At 36.7% G+C, this 18,546-nt stretch overlaps 1 protein-coding gene across 3 annotated transcripts; it reads right to left on the reverse strand.

Annotated features, from left to right (window-relative positions):
- Window positions 1-1,572: 1,572 nt before the first annotated feature.
- Window positions 1,573-9,933, reverse strand: vir (VIR_N domain-containing protein). 3 transcript variants are annotated; one of them, XM_090158139.1, is made up of 33 exons: window positions 9,742-9,933; window positions 9,565-9,674; window positions 9,359-9,494; window positions 9,159-9,294; window positions 8,298-9,095; window positions 8,111-8,232; window positions 7,958-8,044; window positions 7,758-7,897; window positions 7,622-7,701; window positions 7,393-7,553; window positions 7,128-7,332; window positions 6,993-7,063; window positions 6,844-6,932; window positions 6,594-6,783; window positions 6,434-6,531; window positions 6,184-6,364; window positions 5,836-6,112; window positions 5,441-5,779; window positions 5,303-5,385; window positions 5,092-5,238; window positions 4,723-5,028; window positions 4,550-4,658; window positions 4,174-4,495; window positions 3,997-4,105; window positions 3,865-3,939; window positions 3,638-3,798; window positions 2,922-3,573; window positions 2,700-2,827; window positions 2,576-2,640; window positions 2,327-2,514; window positions 2,021-2,268; window positions 1,765-1,959; window positions 1,573-1,702 (listed from the first exon to the last, which is right to left on the reverse strand). In XM_090158139.1, the coding sequence occupies exons 1-33, from the start codon at window positions 9,796-9,798 to the stop codon at window positions 1,627-1,629; spliced, it is 6,141 nt and encodes a 2,046-aa protein (XP_090014265.1). In that variant the 5' UTR covers window positions 9,799-9,933; the 3' UTR covers window positions 1,573-1,626. The 3 variants fall into 3 exon arrangements, with proteins under 3 accessions (XP_090014265.1, XP_090014266.1, XP_090014264.1); XM_090158140.1 differs by having other exon boundaries at window positions 8,111-8,229; window positions 9,565-9,677; XM_090158138.1 differs by having other exon boundaries at window positions 9,565-9,677.
- Between the last annotated feature and the right edge of the window lie 8,613 nt (window positions 9,934-18,546).

An 18,546-nucleotide genomic window follows, 5' to 3' on the forward strand; every position in this document is an offset into this window, starting at 1 on the left:
GTAAAAATGGGAATTTCCAAGTCAAAAACGGGATAAAAGGGATTTTTCATTTGATGAAATTGTCGCAAGAGGAAAATTTTAGTTATAAAATGTGGAACTGGAAGCCCTGCCTACTGGTTCCCTGAAATTAAGCATTGTCACACAAATAACCCAAAGAAGGCTCTACCATGTTTAATTCATATTTTGCAATTGGAATTTTTTAACAATAGGTACTTTGGTTTTTTTTTGTGTTTTTTTGGTTTGCTATTTGTCAAGGATTACAGTAATGCAAAAAGTTTTAACCGCAAGTTATTATTTAAAAAGATATGATCAATGTAAAATTGCTACTTGCTAGCAATTTTTACAACGGAAAATACGACATATTTCGAGTTTTTGTATGTGTTGGATGAGGTAGGACTGTTGACGAGGACGATTCTTTAAATTACTAGATTTTAATACTTTTTGGAGAAAGTAGGACTGATGACGAAAAAGAAAAAGGCTGAAATGCAAAACAGTACTAACTTTTAAAGGTTGGGGATTTTTCCGGTATTTCAACGCATTTTAGCCTTTTTTTAACCATAAGACGACATATTATATGTCGTCTGTGTGATGTTGACTTATACAATGTCGAATGTATTCTAAATATTGGCGCCTGACGGCGCCGCGCACTCGCTTCGCTCGAGCGCTGGGGGCGCGCGGCGCCTCCCCAACCCCATACTAAAAAAGGCTATGGGCCATCTATAACGCAACCTAGAGGACAGCACCAAGCCTGACGCATCAAGTATCGTCAACCCGATATTAATCCAACCTAATAATATAAATAACCTAACCCCGCCAAAACCCCTAAAATGCATTGAAATACGGCGAAAATACCTGAAATAAAAAAGTAAGTTAGTATGTTTTGCATTTCCACATTTTCTTTTTCGTCATCAGCGCCACGTTATCCACAACGCATTAAAATCTAGGAATTTAAAGAATCGTCCTAGGGAAAATTCACTGCAAAAGGCCAATGTTTAAAAATGCATATCTTTGTTAATATTCATTTTCGCCAAAATAAAATGAAAATTAAAGTAATCCCCATCTTGCCCTCTATCCAAAACAAATATATAAAAAATCGGGTGGGGGGCAGCTATTCTACACTTAACCCAAAATTGCTGGCGAATAACAATTTTATATTTATCATATATTTCTAAATAATAAATTGCGGTTAAAACTTTTCGCATTACTGTAATCCTTGACAAATAATAAACAAAAAACAATAACAAAACCCAAAAAGCCGTAAACACATTTTCGGTTTGCACACGTTTTAAAAATTTAGTAATATCTTGTCGTTAAATCTAATTCGTCATCAGTCCTACCTCATCCAACAAGTACAAAAATCTCGAAATATGTCGTATTTTCCTAGGTAAAAATTGCTGGCAAGTCGCAATTTTAAATTTATCATAACTTTCTAAATAATAAATTGCGGTTAAAACTTTTTGCATTATTGTAATCCTAGACAAATAATACATCTAAAAAAATAAACAAAACCCAAAAAAAAACAAAAGTACCTATTGTTAAAAATAGCCTTGCAATTTGAAAGATAAAACACAATTTTGTTTACATTGTTGTTTTATTTAAGATTTCAATACATGATTAAAAAAACGATTATCTTGTAAATGATCTCATATGACGCGCGCTTAAATCCCTTCTGCCTCTTAATGTACTTCCTGGTGGAAGAAACCTAAAATGAAAGGAAATACATTTGAGAAATATTGTATAACCCTTAAATACTTCCAGCCCTACCTGCTGTCAGGAATCTTCATTCGCGATTCTGGCCAATGTCCAGGGTTTTCAATGACACCAACATTGGGATTATTTCCGACTCCACTTCCCTCGGCTATCATACTCCTTGTGCTTCGTCCAAAACGGCCAGAACCACTAGGAATGCTTAAACTGTACGGGTCCCTCGGTCTTTGGGTGGGTACCCTTTCAGCGTGGCTGTAATACAATCATTGTAAATTACAGAGGCTCTAAATATTTCAGTTTAATTGTAACTAACGCTCCCCTAGCAAAGCTATGCAAAGATTTTGGTAAGGGTATTGGTGCTGAACGACCAGTCCAAGCACTGACTGCGGGCCTTGCCACTGGTCTAGGTGCTGAACTCGCTTCGAATAAGAATGGCAGTGAACTTCTGCTTGTTTCACGTCTACCATATGCAATTGAGGGAGGGCTAAAGAAACGGCTGCCCCTAGTTGATCCGAAACCACGACTTGGATCAAAACCACGACCCCTTCCTCTGGGCACCTCCTGAATATGAAACATTCGTTAACCAAAACGAACTGAACAATGGGAATTCAGTACAGACCTTAACAGTTCGTTTTGGTATGCTAGTAGGCACTGAGCTAGTTGGAGCCTGATATTCCATGGCCAAAAAGTCATCGACGTGCATTGATGGTGGTCGACTGGTGTTGGGTGGTCGAGAACGGAAGGGATCATTTGCTCGTGCGGAATGAATTGATCCTCTGGAAAAGGCTCGTCCACGCATTGGAGCGACTGTTAACAAAATCCAAAATAAAATTTATATAAGATATTATGCCTCATAATCTTGATTTACTGAAGGGTTTTTTCATGGGTGCTTCAATGTTCGTCATGCCAACAGTTGTCGGATAACGTCGTTTACTGATAAAGAAAACATTAATTATTAACTATTTGAATTTATAACTATTGGTTTAAATAACCTGGTGTCTTTTTTGTCAACTTCCGTAACATTGTTAGCATCTTCGATAGAAAATAATTTTTCCAATTCATTTTTAATGTCAAAGTCACCGCAGTATTTTTCAGCTAGAGCTGATAGGTCCATTTGAATCTATGTATATGAAATTGTAATGTCATTTTAACTGTAAAAAGTCAAATGGTACCACAGATATTTGTATTCTTGTTTTATAAGAATCTTAACCTACATGTTCCGTTTCCTGATCTGCATCTTCAACTACTGGTAATCCTAGCCAATAAGCCGGTGATAATCTTTCCTCGTCAACATCCCCCACGAGGAAGACAGCTCTTGATGAAAATTGAGTGGTTAAGGTTTCGGGTGGGGGTAAGGAGGGTATTTGTTCTTGCGAGTCCTTTTCAGTTATATCTTTGCTCGTGCTCTCATTCAGCATATTGATAATTGTTTGCAAGCTTTCTAGTAAACTTTCTAACACATCCTCATCAGCTGAAACTTCAGTCAATTGTTTTTCTAAGAGGAGTAACGGGTGTATTTCTTCGCATTGTTTTTCTTCTTTCACGTCATCCAAAACTTGAGATTCGGAATCTAGACCCTTCTCCTTTTTTACATCTAGGTTGTCACTTGTTTCTGTTTTAACATTCGGTTTCGTCCAGAGCAAAATTGGAACTAAATCACACGATAAAAGAGTCAAACTACGAGGATTCACAACTGGAATGCCTGGTGTCTGAATAGCAGTTGGTTCTTCATAGCCCTGGACCATCAAACGTAACAGTTCCAAAACTGTTGACAGGGTAGACAAGCAGTCGGAGCTAACTTTGGAAAAGGACGAACAAAGCCTATGAAGCAAGGACCTTAAGACGGTTGTGTTTGATTCAAGCGCACTAAAAGAAAAGTCTCGGTTAGTCTTTCAATTCTGCTTTCATTGACCTACACCATATGTAATACGTTTTTATGCAAATAAATCCCAGATCATGTTCGGTTATCATGACTAAAGTTCTCAAAGAAGGTAAGACAGAAGCAAACGGGTGTTGGTTAATCCCAATATGAGTAACTAATGCGGTTACTATTTGAGCTAACATTTCTTTATTTGGTAAAGAGCTTGCCATCTAAAAATGAAAATGTATATTACAAAAGTATTTTCCACCGTTTTAAGGACATAGTTTGATTCCCACCACTTCCTTAACAGATGCCCCGTTTTCAATTGTAATTAATCCAATATCCGGGTCAGAGAGAGATTGAAATATGGACTGAAAAAAAATTTATTATTGATTTTCTTAAAAGTCTTGATGTTTTTGAGTGCGTACCACAATGCATTCCTGTCCCTGTTGATGGGATGGTTTAGATGACGATAGATTAAGTAACGTCGTTAACTTGTACATTATGTCAATGTAAAGATCACCAGCCGTTTTTAAGCTTTTAAATTTGAATTTTAGAATATATTACCATTTTTATTATTATTTGTAGGGAGAGAAAAAACTTACTTCCCTCCCAAAATATGGAGCAATGTGATTTTAAATGTAGCGTTTGAAACCATGTAAGACATGAAGTCCAAAATGCGACTTGTTGTTGATGAACAAGGTTTAATATCAATTGCTGCTGGTGCAGCTACTGGCTGAATCAAGGGAACCGGAAGTTTTTCATCCTTATTGCTTTCAGGGACTGTAACTGGTAAAGATCCAGGCACACTTTCATTGAAAATGTCTAAAACAGCCCTGACAACAACTATGGCACTAGGGGCAGCTAGATCTGATAATTGAACGCAGATTCGCCGTAAGAGTTGTTGCAAAGGTTGACAGCTTGTAGCTATGTATAAAAAAGTGTAAAGCAACTAAACTGTTCAAAATTAAATTATCGTACCAGCCATGCTCGTTATAATCTGTTCGATTAAATTTCCCAGTGAATGTAAATGGGCACTCCACACTTTTCGGCTGTTAATGGATCTAGCAATTTCCTCAGTGGAAAATGGCTATTTAACAAGTATACACCCAATTGTAAAATTTATCACAAAATTTAACTTAAAAAAGTAATACTTCTTTAGTTTGTAGAGGTAATGGCAGAGGTAGGAGTTCGGATAATATAGTTAAGCCAGTCATCCACGTATTGGGACCCACAACTGTGTATTTTAAAACTTCAGACACCATTTTAGTCCAGAGGCTTTTGCTCAAAGCCTCTTCACTTTCTGTACTACTGAGCACAGGTTGGGTGTAAGATAGTAACGTTTCAATGATTTCATTTTGCACTTGTTGGGCCAATGAGTAGACGTAAGAAGACATAGGAAATAGGCAAAGTAACGTATGTAGCCTTAATAAGATGGGCACTGCTGTTAGATCTTGAAACTAAATGATAAAATTATTGATACATTTTTACACAAGCTACTTTAGATTAATTTAGATATTTACATCAGTTCCTCTACATTTAATCAGATGTGACAGCATTGTGTGTAAAATAAACAAAATAGGTTTAACGATTGCCAGTACGAAAGCTCCCTGTTGCCCAACTAACGTAAAAGCTTGCGTAGTTGGTTTTAAAAAGGCATCGCATATTTGCTAAAAAATTTAAATTATTCATGAGCAAGTTTAATGTTTCCCTTTTGACATTTCAAATGAATACCTGCAAAATTATGATAAAACTTTCCAATGCATCATTGGCAAAAAGTTGCAAAACAGCGTATTTATATTTCATTTCTTTTTCATCTGAAAGATACATTTCTAAATAGTGGGTTAAAATGATTAATAATTAAATTAATACCTTCTTGTAAGCCATTGGGTGGGATAACAACATTTTCTAATATTCTCAATGACGTTATCAGTTCTGGGGGTAAAGTGGCGGCCTCTTTGGCATACTTTTTGACATAAGATACCACAAGATAGCTTATGGATTCATAGTTATAGTTTATGGTTTTTTTGATAGGGCACATCCAACGGGATAATTCGCTCATTTTGGTTTGGCTGCTTAATTGTATGATACGTTCTCCGAAATTTTGTAACAAATCCAAACCATCCGAATGATGAACAGTTAAAATTATCAATTCTGTTGCGTATCCGCAACAAACCGTTTTGGTCAATTTTGCGTCAATTTCTTCACTATCTAAAAATTTTAAATTATAAGTACTTCCAAAAAACCTCAAAAGAACTCTAACTAACTTTTAAGCTCAACAAATGGTAGTAAAGCATCCAAATTTTGTTCCATAGCTAAAACGTTTATAACTGCAATTTTTCCAATTGAGCCAAACGTCATCGCATACATATTATGCAACGACGCAACTGTTTCAGGGTCATCCATATCCTTTATACAATTTTTAGCATTTTGGTGATATGCAAATAGAGAATCGACGTGTTGAAATGCTTGAAGCGTGCAAACTAGATTCAAGGCTAGTTGATTGGAAATACTGTCATCTCCATTTTCTTCCCGGGTTTCTTCCTTTAATAAAAAAAAAGATATAAGGTCACCATAAAAGCTAATAATAAAGATAGGTAACTACAAAAACTTACTGCCGCTTGAAACAAAGCTCTTTGTAAACCATTCGTTACTCTAGCATTACTTAATAAAAATTTCAAACCAGAATTTTTGTGTACTATCTGCGTTAACAGTTCTTTTATAACCAAAACAATACTGGTATAAATTGAAGTAAGAGGATTGGACGATAAAACGAAGATACATTCCAAAAGTTGACTACATAAAAAAAGTTTAAGACTGTTAAAATTTTACAATTGGTTATTAAATAGTTGTAACCAGCCTTACCAATCAGTAAACATTCTGTAAAGACATGGATAGGGATCAAAAATTGGTTTTGGCGTATCAAATTGACTTACAGCTGGAAGATAACGTACAAACTGGGCCTTTAAAAAAAGATTTATATTAAATTTGGTAAAAAAAAGTGAAAATCTATAGTAAAACTAACAATTTTTTTATTAGCATTAACGTAAGTTTCTGTTATTTCAGTGAAACAGTTGATGATTTTATTAAAAAGCACATCTCCGTTTGCCACTGAATTAGGAATGTTATCGGAGTTATCTTGACTACCAGAATCACATTCGAGTTCAGTCTTTGTGGGTGGTGTTGTTTCGCGAAACTCAGTAGCCCCAGCTATTCTGTTGATATATATAATATCAGAATGTTAATTAACAATTATATTGGACAACCACACTAACTTTTCAATTGCTTCTTTCAGTTCCATCAGAACCTCGTAAATGTGGAGTTTGTTTATCAAAGCCTTCAAAGTAATTACAACTCTAGATGGCTATAACACAAAATCTCGTTAGTGAAATTCCAAATGGAATGTGACAAAAAGTTTACAAACTTCTTTCATGAGCATTATATCCCATAATCTTTGGTAGCCGGTAAGTTTTTTAAGCTCTTTATCAAGATTTTCTGCAAAAACATATTTTTTGATATACTAGAGTTACAATATTTCCTTTGACTTTTCTCAACCAACCATTCTCAGAATCAAGTGGGATAATACCAGCTCCGATGGTGGTTTTGTGATTAAATTCAAAATCGAGTTTTTCATTCAGGAAATATTTTAAGCCATTATTGGTGAAAGTTGCAGCGTCCAAAGCTCTGATTATCAACAACTTAACAGGTAAGGTCATATACGGTTGACTGTAGAGATCCAATAATTGTTTGACATTGCCTTGTAACTTAAGAAATATTTCTTTCAGTTTCGTTTAGATTTTTCCTTATTAAAATTTAGATCCTACCAGCATCTTCTCAACAATGGAATCGTCAGTTTGAAATAAGATAGTTGCTAATTTGATTCCTGCTTTTAAATGACGAACTTTGAAGGGTGTTTGTGACTGATTAATAGCGCTGTTGTAGTTTAGTCCTTCACTAGCCCACTCTAAAATTGTCTTCAATGCGGCTATATTAGTAATAGATATAAAGGTTAATTCTTTTAAAAAATTTCTGAGTTTAATGTTTAGCATTTACGTTCGTAAGAATCCTTATTGATTAAAGAACTTAGGCCATATTCTATGTACAGAGTTAAATTTTCCACCGCTTCCACCCATCTATTTAACAACAGTAAGTTATTAATCTTTTACATTTCACAAAAAAAATTCTCTACTTTTCATTGCGCTCTTTATCGCCAAATTGCTTCAGGATATCAATCAGTTTTTGGCTTTCATCCGATATTTCTTTCTGCTCTGCGAGTTTACATTTCTCTCCATTACGCTCAAAAGTGGTCATTCCAGGATTTTGAAAGTACTAGATAAAGAGTAATTTATGCCATTTGGTTTGATGTTTATTTCATATTTACAACATTACCACCAGATCCGCTAACTCGCATTGAAAGGGGTTAAAATTTGAAGTGAAATTCCAAGCTTCATCGCCTATATCATATTCCATTTCACTCTAAATTATTGTAAAATAATTTAGACTTATCAAAATAACAACCAGTAAATGGTAATGTTCGTTTACTAAATCAATGTTTCTGTCGTCTCCATCCGACATATCTTCCTCCTCACTCAGAATTTCTTCGTATTGGTCTTCCTCATTGTGATCCATATGTTCATTCATATCATTCTCACTGTTATAACCTTCTGGGAGAAAAAGTGATAGGGTTTAGTTCGCTCATTGAACCAACACTGGTTCTCATTTTACACACCTTCAGAAATATTTGAGCCACTCTTAGATTCGTGAAGAAGAGGGGGAGTTTTGGGATTTGGCATAGTTCTAGCAGGAGATAATGGCGATGGTGGTCGTTTAAGGGTCTCCTTCCTTTCGGTAGCTGGTTCTTGCAATCTAGGGCCTGTTCTCGTATCTCGGGAAGTTGCAGGGCGTTCCCGGCGCAATCTATCATATTCTTTACCTTCTTTCAAGCGAGCGTCTTTATTGGCCCATTCTTCATCTCGACTAGAAAAGCTGTGATCTTCAATTTCTGGTTCTCTTCTTTTCTCCTTACCAGCGAGTCTACGATCATCGCTGAAGTCATGAATCTCATGTTCTTTTTCTTTCTCACGATTGTCTCGGCGGTAATTTTCACCAGTATCAGAATGGGGTAAAGGAGACCTGGTTCTAGGATGAAAACTTCCATCACCAGCATCAAAATCTGGGTTTTCGTAGTCAGTTTTTTTACGATACCCTTCTTCAACGGGTGGAGCAGTCCATTGTTTTGTATATGTATAGCGAGAGTTTGTAGGTGAGGACGTAGTTTGATGTCTTCGTTCATGATACACTCCTCCTTCTTCGTGATAATTTGGTCTCCTTGGTTCCAAATTATTAGTAGGTGTGTCCGGTTGTCTTCGAGGATCAGGGTTGTGATGAGGATGGTTGTTATTTGAGACTGATATTGCGGGTTGCGCTTGTTCTAATACATTTTCGTTTCTCAATGGTCTTTCCCAGTTACTTGAAATGGCTTCCACGGGCTCATTATTTGGTGGTTCGAATTCGGGAGAGTTTGATTCTTAAAGAAATATCCATGCATATATAGGAAGCAAATGCTTTAGATTTTCATTAGTCACCATACCTGTGGCAGATCTTGAATTTGGGGGAGGTGGTGAAGGAGGCAGTGGCCGTTCTTTAGTCAATTTTGTTAATACTCCATATATGGCTAAAGTTACTGTACTGTACCATCCCCTAATTACTAAACCATCTGTAGGGATCTATACAAACATTTAAATTTATAATAATATTTTACATAAGAAATTAAAAACAAAACCACCGTACTTTGTTGGAAACTATGAATTGTATGTCAACATTTTGCTTGTATTCTAATCCTCCCATAGGTTCAAATGTACAAGCTCCTCTTTTACTCAAATCATTGACAAAAAATTCTAATTGAAAGGATGATGGATTTGTTGCTCTGCAAGGTGCCACGTAATAGAAAAAGTGTTAAAGTTGGTAGATGACAAACATTTCAAATTGAATGTTACCCGAGGCGATGGCCACCAGGAAAATCAGCTTGAACACGAGCTCCCAAAGGAATTATTCTAATTTCATGGATATAAACCGGCCGTGGAAACTGCACCAAATCCAAGTTAAGCTGCTAATAATACGTTTATTTATGATATGTGTAGATAAAAATAGAGTTTGAAAACATGAATTCGTACTTCTCCAGTTTCATGAGAGAAAGTGTCAAAAAACAACAGTTCGTTTTCGTCGACCATTGCAAAATGATTTTGATGAATAGCAATTGGAGCTATTTTAAGTCGCACTGGAACTCTTACTTAAGATTTCGAATAATTAAATAGTTCAAGATCAAGACATTAACTTCGATCATGCTTGGAATAACTTTTACCTAATAGACTACTAGGTTTATCCGTTTATCCATCTAAATCAGAAGAGAGCCGAGGATAGGCTGGATAGAATCGTAGCAGACAATCCAAATTTTAGGAAGGAAAGTAGCGCGAATATTTGAAACCGCATTCCAAGGGCCATAGCCGTCCGTATTACAGAAAACTTTTTTAAATAATACACAGTTTACTTTATTTATTTATTTATTCATTTATTTATTGGAATAGCACAAGGCAGGTGTAGAATCAACCAGTAGATTTCACCATATTTATCCTTAATCTCCATTGTAGCATGTAGCGATGGATGTGTTCTTTCGTCCGGTCCGTGGATTAACATACTAAAGAAGTCATGCTTTTTTGTTCGTAACCTATTTCCCTAGGTGGCGCACGGAACACATATCAAACATTTTTTGGGGTTGAGGTAAGTGAAGCTTGTGAGTGAATCCATGCAAGAACTTATTTAGTACGTTACTTACAAAATAATGGAACCGTAATTAGGAATAAAATAAAAATATTGAAACCATTACGCCATCTGTCGGAAATATGTTTAAAATATTTTTACTTGACACACTATTTGAGAATCTATCTGCGATTTTGTGTGAGGACGACAACCAATCCCCCAACGGGTGGTCGGAATACTTCCGCCACGGGTGTCCCCACTCCTTCCCCACGTATCCCCCGTTGGCGTGGCCGTTACACATATCTCGCCCTGATTAATCAGTGGACGAGCGGACTGAATTTGTCCCACACGTTACAATCACGAATAAAAAAAAATATCTGCGGTTTTGCTATTTACGTTTGATTAAATCTTCAAATTCAGCTATTATTATAAATATGACAAACCAATAAGTATGATAAGGCTAAATTTCTACTAAAATATGAAGTTTACAAATAACTTAAAAAGCTTTAAAAATACCCACTTTGGTAAAATAATGGAAACACGTGGTGAACCTTTTGGACCTACGGTTTCGGTCCCTCAACCGACGGGGCCCAAGGCTCAATTAAGTACCTTCCAAACGTATAACCCATTTTATTTTAATTATTTAGCCGGTATTGCCTTTGGACATATACCAGACCCTTGGAAACTCTCCAAAGTTATCTTTATCCCAAGCCTGGGAAGTCTATCTCTAGATAACTATTAGTCTGACCTCCTTCTTTCTAAAAATTCTAGAAAAACTGATTTGGGAGACGGTTCTCTCCAGTATGCAGATCAGAAAGGCAAATCTTCTGAAACTGCCCTACACGGCATTAGTATCAACATATGTAACATAATTACTACTCTGGGAATGAAAAAAAGAATCCAGCTCTTTTGGGTAACGGGACATAGGTGGATTAAAGGTAATGAGGAAACTGATGCCTTGGCTAAGAAAGGGTCGTAGTCGAGTTTCTGTGGTCCTGAACCAGCTATGCCAATCCCCTCTAGTCTGGTTCACAATCTTATTTCAGATAATTTTTCTAAGCGTCAACTCTCGCTGTATAGGCCAGCCTGGTATCAGTGATTATCCTATTTGCAGGGTCTATAGGGTCGTGGAGGAGACTACAGTCTCTCGTGTATTGTGTAGGTGTGTCAACTACTCGGCTCAGAGGTTCGAGCATCTTGGTATGCATCCGCTGGAAACCTATGAAGTTTTTGACGTCTCGGTTAAGCAAATACCATGGACCTCTGGTGGAAGCGCTTAACTGGGCTTAGCCTGTCTCCCCCCACTGTTAAACATTAAAGTACTTTTATGGTACGCATGTTACGCGTGTTAAAGGGTTATGATGGATGAAATAGTAGTTAGAAAACGTTCATATTTGCATTTTATTCTAATACTAGCTTTAATACCCGGCTTCGCCCGGGGTCTTAGTTTTAATGAATTAGATCTGATTTGTACGTAAGAAAGGTAAACGCTGTAGCAAAAACGTAACACGCGTAGCAAAAACGTAACACACGTAACACGCGTAGCAAAGGCGTAACTCATGTAACACGCGTAGCAAAACGTCCTCGTAGCAAAAGCGTAACACGCGTAGCAAAAACGTAACACACGTAGCAAAAACGTAACACACGTAACACGCGTAGCAAAAAGTCCTCGTAGCAAAAGCTTAACACACGTAACACGCGTAGCAAAGGCGTAACTCATGTAACACGCGTAGCAAAAAGTCCTCGTAGCAAAAGCGTAACACGCGTAGCAAAAACGTAACACACGTAGCAAAAACGTAACACACGTAACACGCGTAGCAAAAAGTCCTCGTAGCAAAAGCGTAACACATGTAACATACGTAGTAAAAAGTCCTCGTAGCAGAAGCGTAACACGCGTAGCAAAAACGTAACACACGTAGCAAAAACGTAACACACGTAACACGCGTAGCAAAAAGTCCTCGTAGCAAAAGCGTAACACATGTAACATACGTAGTAAAAAGTCCTCGTAGCAGAAGCGTAACACATGTAACACGCGCAGCAAAAAGTCCTCGTAGCAAAAGCGTAACACACGTAGCAAAAACGTAACACACATAACATGCGTAGCAAAAAGTCCTCGTAGCAAAAGCGTAACACATGTAACATACGTAGTAAAAAGTCCTCGTAGCAGAAGCGTAACACATGTAACACGCGCAGCAAAAAGTCCTCGTAGCAAAAGCGTAACACACGTAGCAAAAACGTAACACACGTAGCAAAAACGTAACACACGTAACACGCGTAGCAAAAAGTCCTCGTAGCAAAAGCGTAACACATGTAACACGTGTAGCGAAAAGTCCTCTTAGAAAAAGCGTAACACATGTAACACACGTAGCAAAAAGTACTCGTAGCAAAAGCGTAACACGCGTAGCAAAAAGTCCTCGTAGCAAAAGCGTAACACGCGTAGCAAAAACGTAACACACGTAGCAAAAACGTAACACACGTAACACGCGTAACAAAAAGTCCTCGTAGCAAAAGCGTAACACATGTAACATACGTAGTAAAAAGTCCTCGTAGCAGAAGCGTAACACGCGTAGCAAAAACGTAACACACGTAGCAAAAACGTAACACACGTAACACGCGTAGCAAAAAGTCCTCGTAGCAAAAGCGTAACACATGTAACATACGTAGTAAAAAGTCCTCGTAGCAGAAGCGTAACACATGTAACACGAGCAGCAAAAAGTCCTCGTAGCAAAAGCGTAACACACGTAGCAAAAACGTAACACACGTAACACGCGTAGCAAAAAGTCCTCGTAGCAAAAGCGTAACACATGTAACATACGTAGTAAAAAGTCCTCGTAGCAGAAGCGTAACACATGTAACACGCGCAGCAAAAAGTCCTCGTAGCAAAAGCGTAACACACGTAGCAAAAACGTAACACACGTAACACGCGTAGCAAAAAGTCCTCGTAGCAAAAGCGTAACACATGTAACATACGTAGTAAAAAGTCCTCGTAGCAGAAGCGTAACACATGTAACACGCGCAGCAAAAAGTCCTCGTAGCAAAAGCGTAACACGCGTAGCAAAAACGCAACACACGTAACAAAAACGTAACACACGTAACACGCGTAGCAAAAAGTCCTCGTAGCAAAAGCGTAACACATGTAACACGCGCAGCAAAAAGTCCTCGTAGCAAAAGCGTAACACGCGTAGCAAAAACGTAACACGCGTAGCAAAAACTAACACACGTAACACGCGTAACAAAAAGTCCTCGTAGCAGAAGCGAAACACATGTAACACACGTAGCAAAAAGTCCTCGTAACAGAAGCGTAACACACGTAACACACGTAGCAAAAAGTCCTCGTAGCAGAAGCGTAACACATGTAACACACGTAGCAAAAAGTCCTCGTAGCAAAAGCGTAACACATGTAACACGCGTATCGAAAAGACCTCTTAGCAAAAGCGTAACACACGTAACACACGTAGATAAAATTCCTCGTAGCAGAAGCGAAACACATGTAACACACGTAGCAAAAAGTCCTCGTAACAAAAGCGTAACACATGTAACACACGTAGCAAAAAGCCTCGTAGCAAAAGCGTAACACACGTAACACGCGTAGCAAAAAGTCCTGAACTACTTAAAAATCCTAACTAAACCTCCCCTTTCACACTAACTCCCCTTCTACGAATTTCACACTAACCCGTTAAAAAAATTTAAAGGTCGGGACGGGCAAGGAACTCAAGAGAGGAAAAGAAACCGGGCGACATTTTAAAACAATGTCCGAAAAATAGAAGAGTGAAGTAAAGAGGTGCAAGTCGGAACCATCCGGAAAAACAGATAAAGGAAGCAAAGAGGCGAAAGTCCAAAGACGAGTAAAATAAAAATAAAATTGAATTAGATGAATAACCATGTCAGGTATTTGGAATTATGGGCGTTTAGTTGGAAATCAGGCCCTGAACATTGAGTTAAAATTTCAAAGCTCTAGAGCTAACCGTTCTCGAATTTTTAGGAACATGACATACAAATAAATAAATAAGACTTATAGTTATAGATTCAACTCCTTGAACAACGACATTATTTTATTATAATTACCTTTTATTCAAGAAAATATTTAGGTATCTAAGCACTGCTGATACCATGCCCTTATACATGTATATTAAGAAATTATAATTTACTTGTAGAGCCAACTGTAGGTTTCAAAAAGTAAATATTGTTTTCATTCATCGATCCAAGTTCAAATCCCAATTAAAAATATTGTGAATTATATATTTTAAACTTTGTAAAATATTACGCAAAATAATTAAAAAAATAGTTGAATTAAAACGTTTTGAAGAATTAAAAGAAAACAATGAAAATTGTTTAACATTCTTGAAAACAATAATTTGGTATTAAAAACGTTCGTTAACGTTTTTAAAAATTAGTTTAGAGGGATAGTTTCAAATGAAATCTTCATACTCAAGCAAGATTGATTTCATATATAAAATTGTTCTATTTTTTAGTTCAAATTAGGTAAAATCGTTTCAAAATTATAAAATTTATTTAAGAGGTCATACGTTATCGCTAAATTTACAGATAAATCCGCATTTTGTTAGCCCTTTGTATTTTAAAAAATAATTCCCTAACGGTCGCTCCGTTAGATGGCACCAGGTGATCCATGGTTTTCGTTTTACAAAACGCTGAATCAATATAGAAATTCTTAACTGGAGGATGCAGCAACGGAACTTTGGGTTCGATGTAATTTTTTTCGGCAATAGTTCACCCACTCAACTGCAGAGAGAGGGCGCCACAGTTTGAAATATCTTAAAGCAAGTGTCGGCTCGACGTGTAATAGCTCTTTTTTCAACCGATGTCGCTAGCGTCGAGCTCAAAACAAGAGGCTTAAGCTATATTTTGACCCAAAAGGCGAGACCTAAAAGACCCCTCGCGTTGAGTGGCTCGTTTATAAATTTGACAAAAACCTAAATTATAGTAATTTTTAGGAATATATTTTACATGGGATATATTATTTTAGGTTAAAGTCCACTAAGTAAATATTAAGGTGTCTAATTATAATACTCTATAATGGTTCTCTGACGACGTTTCATTTCATTATTTTGAATTTTAGCTTCCTGTGCCATTAATAGATGGCACCACACTCTCCAGTTAAGTCGTTTTTTCGAAGAATCGGATGGATTCATTGGCATCTTTAAAAACAAGGGTCGTATCATCATACAGGTGGCAATGATAGAGCCGACAGTTGCTTTAAAGTTAAAGTTATTTTTGGTACTTGTAATATTTATGAGCCCTAAACTATTTATTGGTTTATTTCTGGATAATTTCTCAGTTTATTTATAATCCACCTCAAGATACCTAATGGCCCTTGTATGAATGAAATAACTTCGGTACTTGTTCTCCGTCGTTTGCCACATATTGTATCGCCACCTACCGAGTACCGACCGAGTTTTAAATTGAATATGTTAAAGCTGTCTGCTAGTTCAAAATTATACCTGCACAATAGCTGAAAGTTTCAACCGAGAAAAATTGTAATTCAAAAGTCGTCTGCTATTTCTTCACATATTTACTTGGCGGATATTAAGGTAGATGGCGCTACATTTCCTAAGGTCTGATTTATCACTTAAAGGGACACACCGGCGTTTGAATTTAATTTGTTTCACGAGCTTGTTTCCAGAATATGCTATGGACCGAATTTTTTCAAACGCCGGTGTGGCCTTTAAAGCAAGTGACGGCTCTATCAAAAAAGTATTAAAAGTTTATAATAATGCTTCTAAAAGAGCTTCTAGGTGGCAGCACCTTCCGAGTACTTAAGCGAAAGGCGAGTTGTCTGCCATCTATTGGCTTCCCGAAACTAACGTAAGTGAATAATCACGTGATTCTGAAAATCCAATCAACGTGAGAAGCTCCCAATTTGCCAAACCTTTTAGGCTAGATTTTGATGTTTACTCAGCTTATTTTGATTAAACGCTAACGACATCTAGTGCGAGCGAATGAAACTAGACAGGAGCCGCAACTGGCTTAAATAAAAACTACTAATTCTTTATAGACGAATGTTTGGGATAGTTCTTTGAAAGACAAGTATTTGGTAATTTCTCTTTGGAAGCCACGACTTTGGTACTGGTTTTTAGGAAAACATATTTTTGGAATTTGTACATTTAAAGACACGTCTAAGATAGTATAAGGGATTTCCATAAAAACTTGTTGAGGTAAACGGTAATAGTTAGTGTAGGGAGCTGTTGGCTCGAATGCGTGGCATGCAGGGCTTGTCACCACCCTCCTACGCATTGTAACCCGGCCACCTGAATTAATTGCTTCAAAAGTCGCTTGATGACTTAGATCTAAGATGGTGCCTTGGGTATTAATGTATTGAAGTTACTAAGAATATTGGACTACAGGATTCTGATTCCCATCCTCGCAGCCTTTGGAGCTTAAATTCGTCTGCTTTCCCATTCAAGTTTGCTATATGGTATAACATTGAATGTCCCTTAAATGCAGACGAACTTTCTCCACAAAAGCTGTGAGGGTGGTACCAGGGGTTAATGCTATGCTCAAATATTCTTAGTCACTTCAATACATTCTTGGTACTATTAATGATGGAGGGCCATTTGTATTTATAATGTGCTCATGATGTATGAAAGACATTGATTGGTTGATCAATAAAGACCTAATCACTAATTAGTCTTCTCAGTTATTGAGTAAGACCCGTCTTAAGACTTTTTGGGGCCCTGGGCAAAATTATTTCTTAAGACCTTTACGATCCCCAACGGTCAGCCTTTGTATGTCTGTTGTCTAAATTTAACTTCACAATAATCAAACCAAAACTTTTAATTTCAGAAGTATAACATAATGATACGCGATGTGGCGATGAGTCAAATTACTTTAGACGTAAGTAAAAGATACGTAATATGAAATGAGCATAAATAATATTTAACCAACTAAACCTTTATCCCTAGAGTATAGGCTGTATATGATTGGGGCCTCAAAACTAGCTGGGGCCCTGGGCTGTAGCCCATTTAGCCCCTGCCTTGTGATCAACGCGGAAAGTGCTCTTCTGGGATAGGATGTATACGCGAAATTTCCTTTTAGATAATTTATTTTTTGGATAATGGCGCTTTTAAGGAACTTATTTTTTTTTTTGGATAATGGCGCTTTTAGGGAACTTATTTTTTTGGATAATGGCGCTTTTAGGGAATTTATTTTTTTTTGGATATTGACGCTTTTATGGAACTTACTGTTTTGGATAATTGCGCTTTTAGATAATTTATTTTTTGGATAATGGCGATTTTGGGGAACTTTTTTTGGATAATGGCGCTTTTAGGGAATTTTTTTTATATTGGCGCTTTTAGGGAATTTTCTTTATATTGGCGCTTTTAGGGAATTTTCTTTATATTGGCGCTTTTAGGGAACTTATTGTTTTGGATAATTGCGCTTTTAGAAAACTTATTTTTTGGATAATGGCGCTTTTAGGTAAATTCCCTTTCTTGGAGGAATTGTGCTTTTAGAGAACTTCCTTGTTTGCGCTTTTAGGGAACTTCCTCATTTGGAAACTTGCTTTTTTAGAAGTTTAACTTTTTTGGGTAATTCCCTTTTGTATAAATTTGGAAACTGAACTTAGGGGGAATTCCGCTTAAAGGTAACACATTCTGAAAATTGTGTTATTTGGCAATTGTAATTTTTAGGTATGAAATGGTAAAGTTTGATTGTCGATAAAAAAATTAATTTTGATTATACGATCACATCCCGTGATCTATTTCGATAAGGTTTTGTAATTTTTTTAAACATTTTGACCAAATCTATCTTTACGAGAAAATATTGATCAGAAAATTTTAAACATTAATCTTGATAAGGTTAAATTTTCGAAACCCTGAAAATATTAGCAAGAACGTATTTAGGTCCCTGACCCTAAGAACTTTGAACAGCAGCATTCGCTCTGGCTACAATGCTCTTACACTTTGCAAAAAAGCCACGGCCTAAGATACGCTCGTACCGCCATCTGGAGCGTACAAAACAAGCATATTTTTATAGTTCAATGGCCCATATTCAAATCACGGATCTGTAAGATATATATATATATTTTAAATTAAGTTTTTTAAAACCATAAATTACATAGATATACTTACATTTCTATATAATATTTTGTTGAAGTTTTGTAGCAGCAGCGCTTCGCAGTGATGATCAAGAGACTCGAATAAACGATAAACTGGTTTAATTTATTAAAATATTGAGAACAAGTTACATGATTGTAAGCTGGTAAA

This window comes from Leiobunum rupestre, chromosome 9, assembly GCF_980474605.1.
Source record: "Leiobunum rupestre chromosome 9, qqLeiRupe1.1.hap1, whole genome shotgun sequence".
NCBI classification, from domain to species: Eukaryota; Metazoa; Arthropoda; class Arachnida; order Opiliones; family Sclerosomatidae; genus Leiobunum; species Leiobunum rupestre.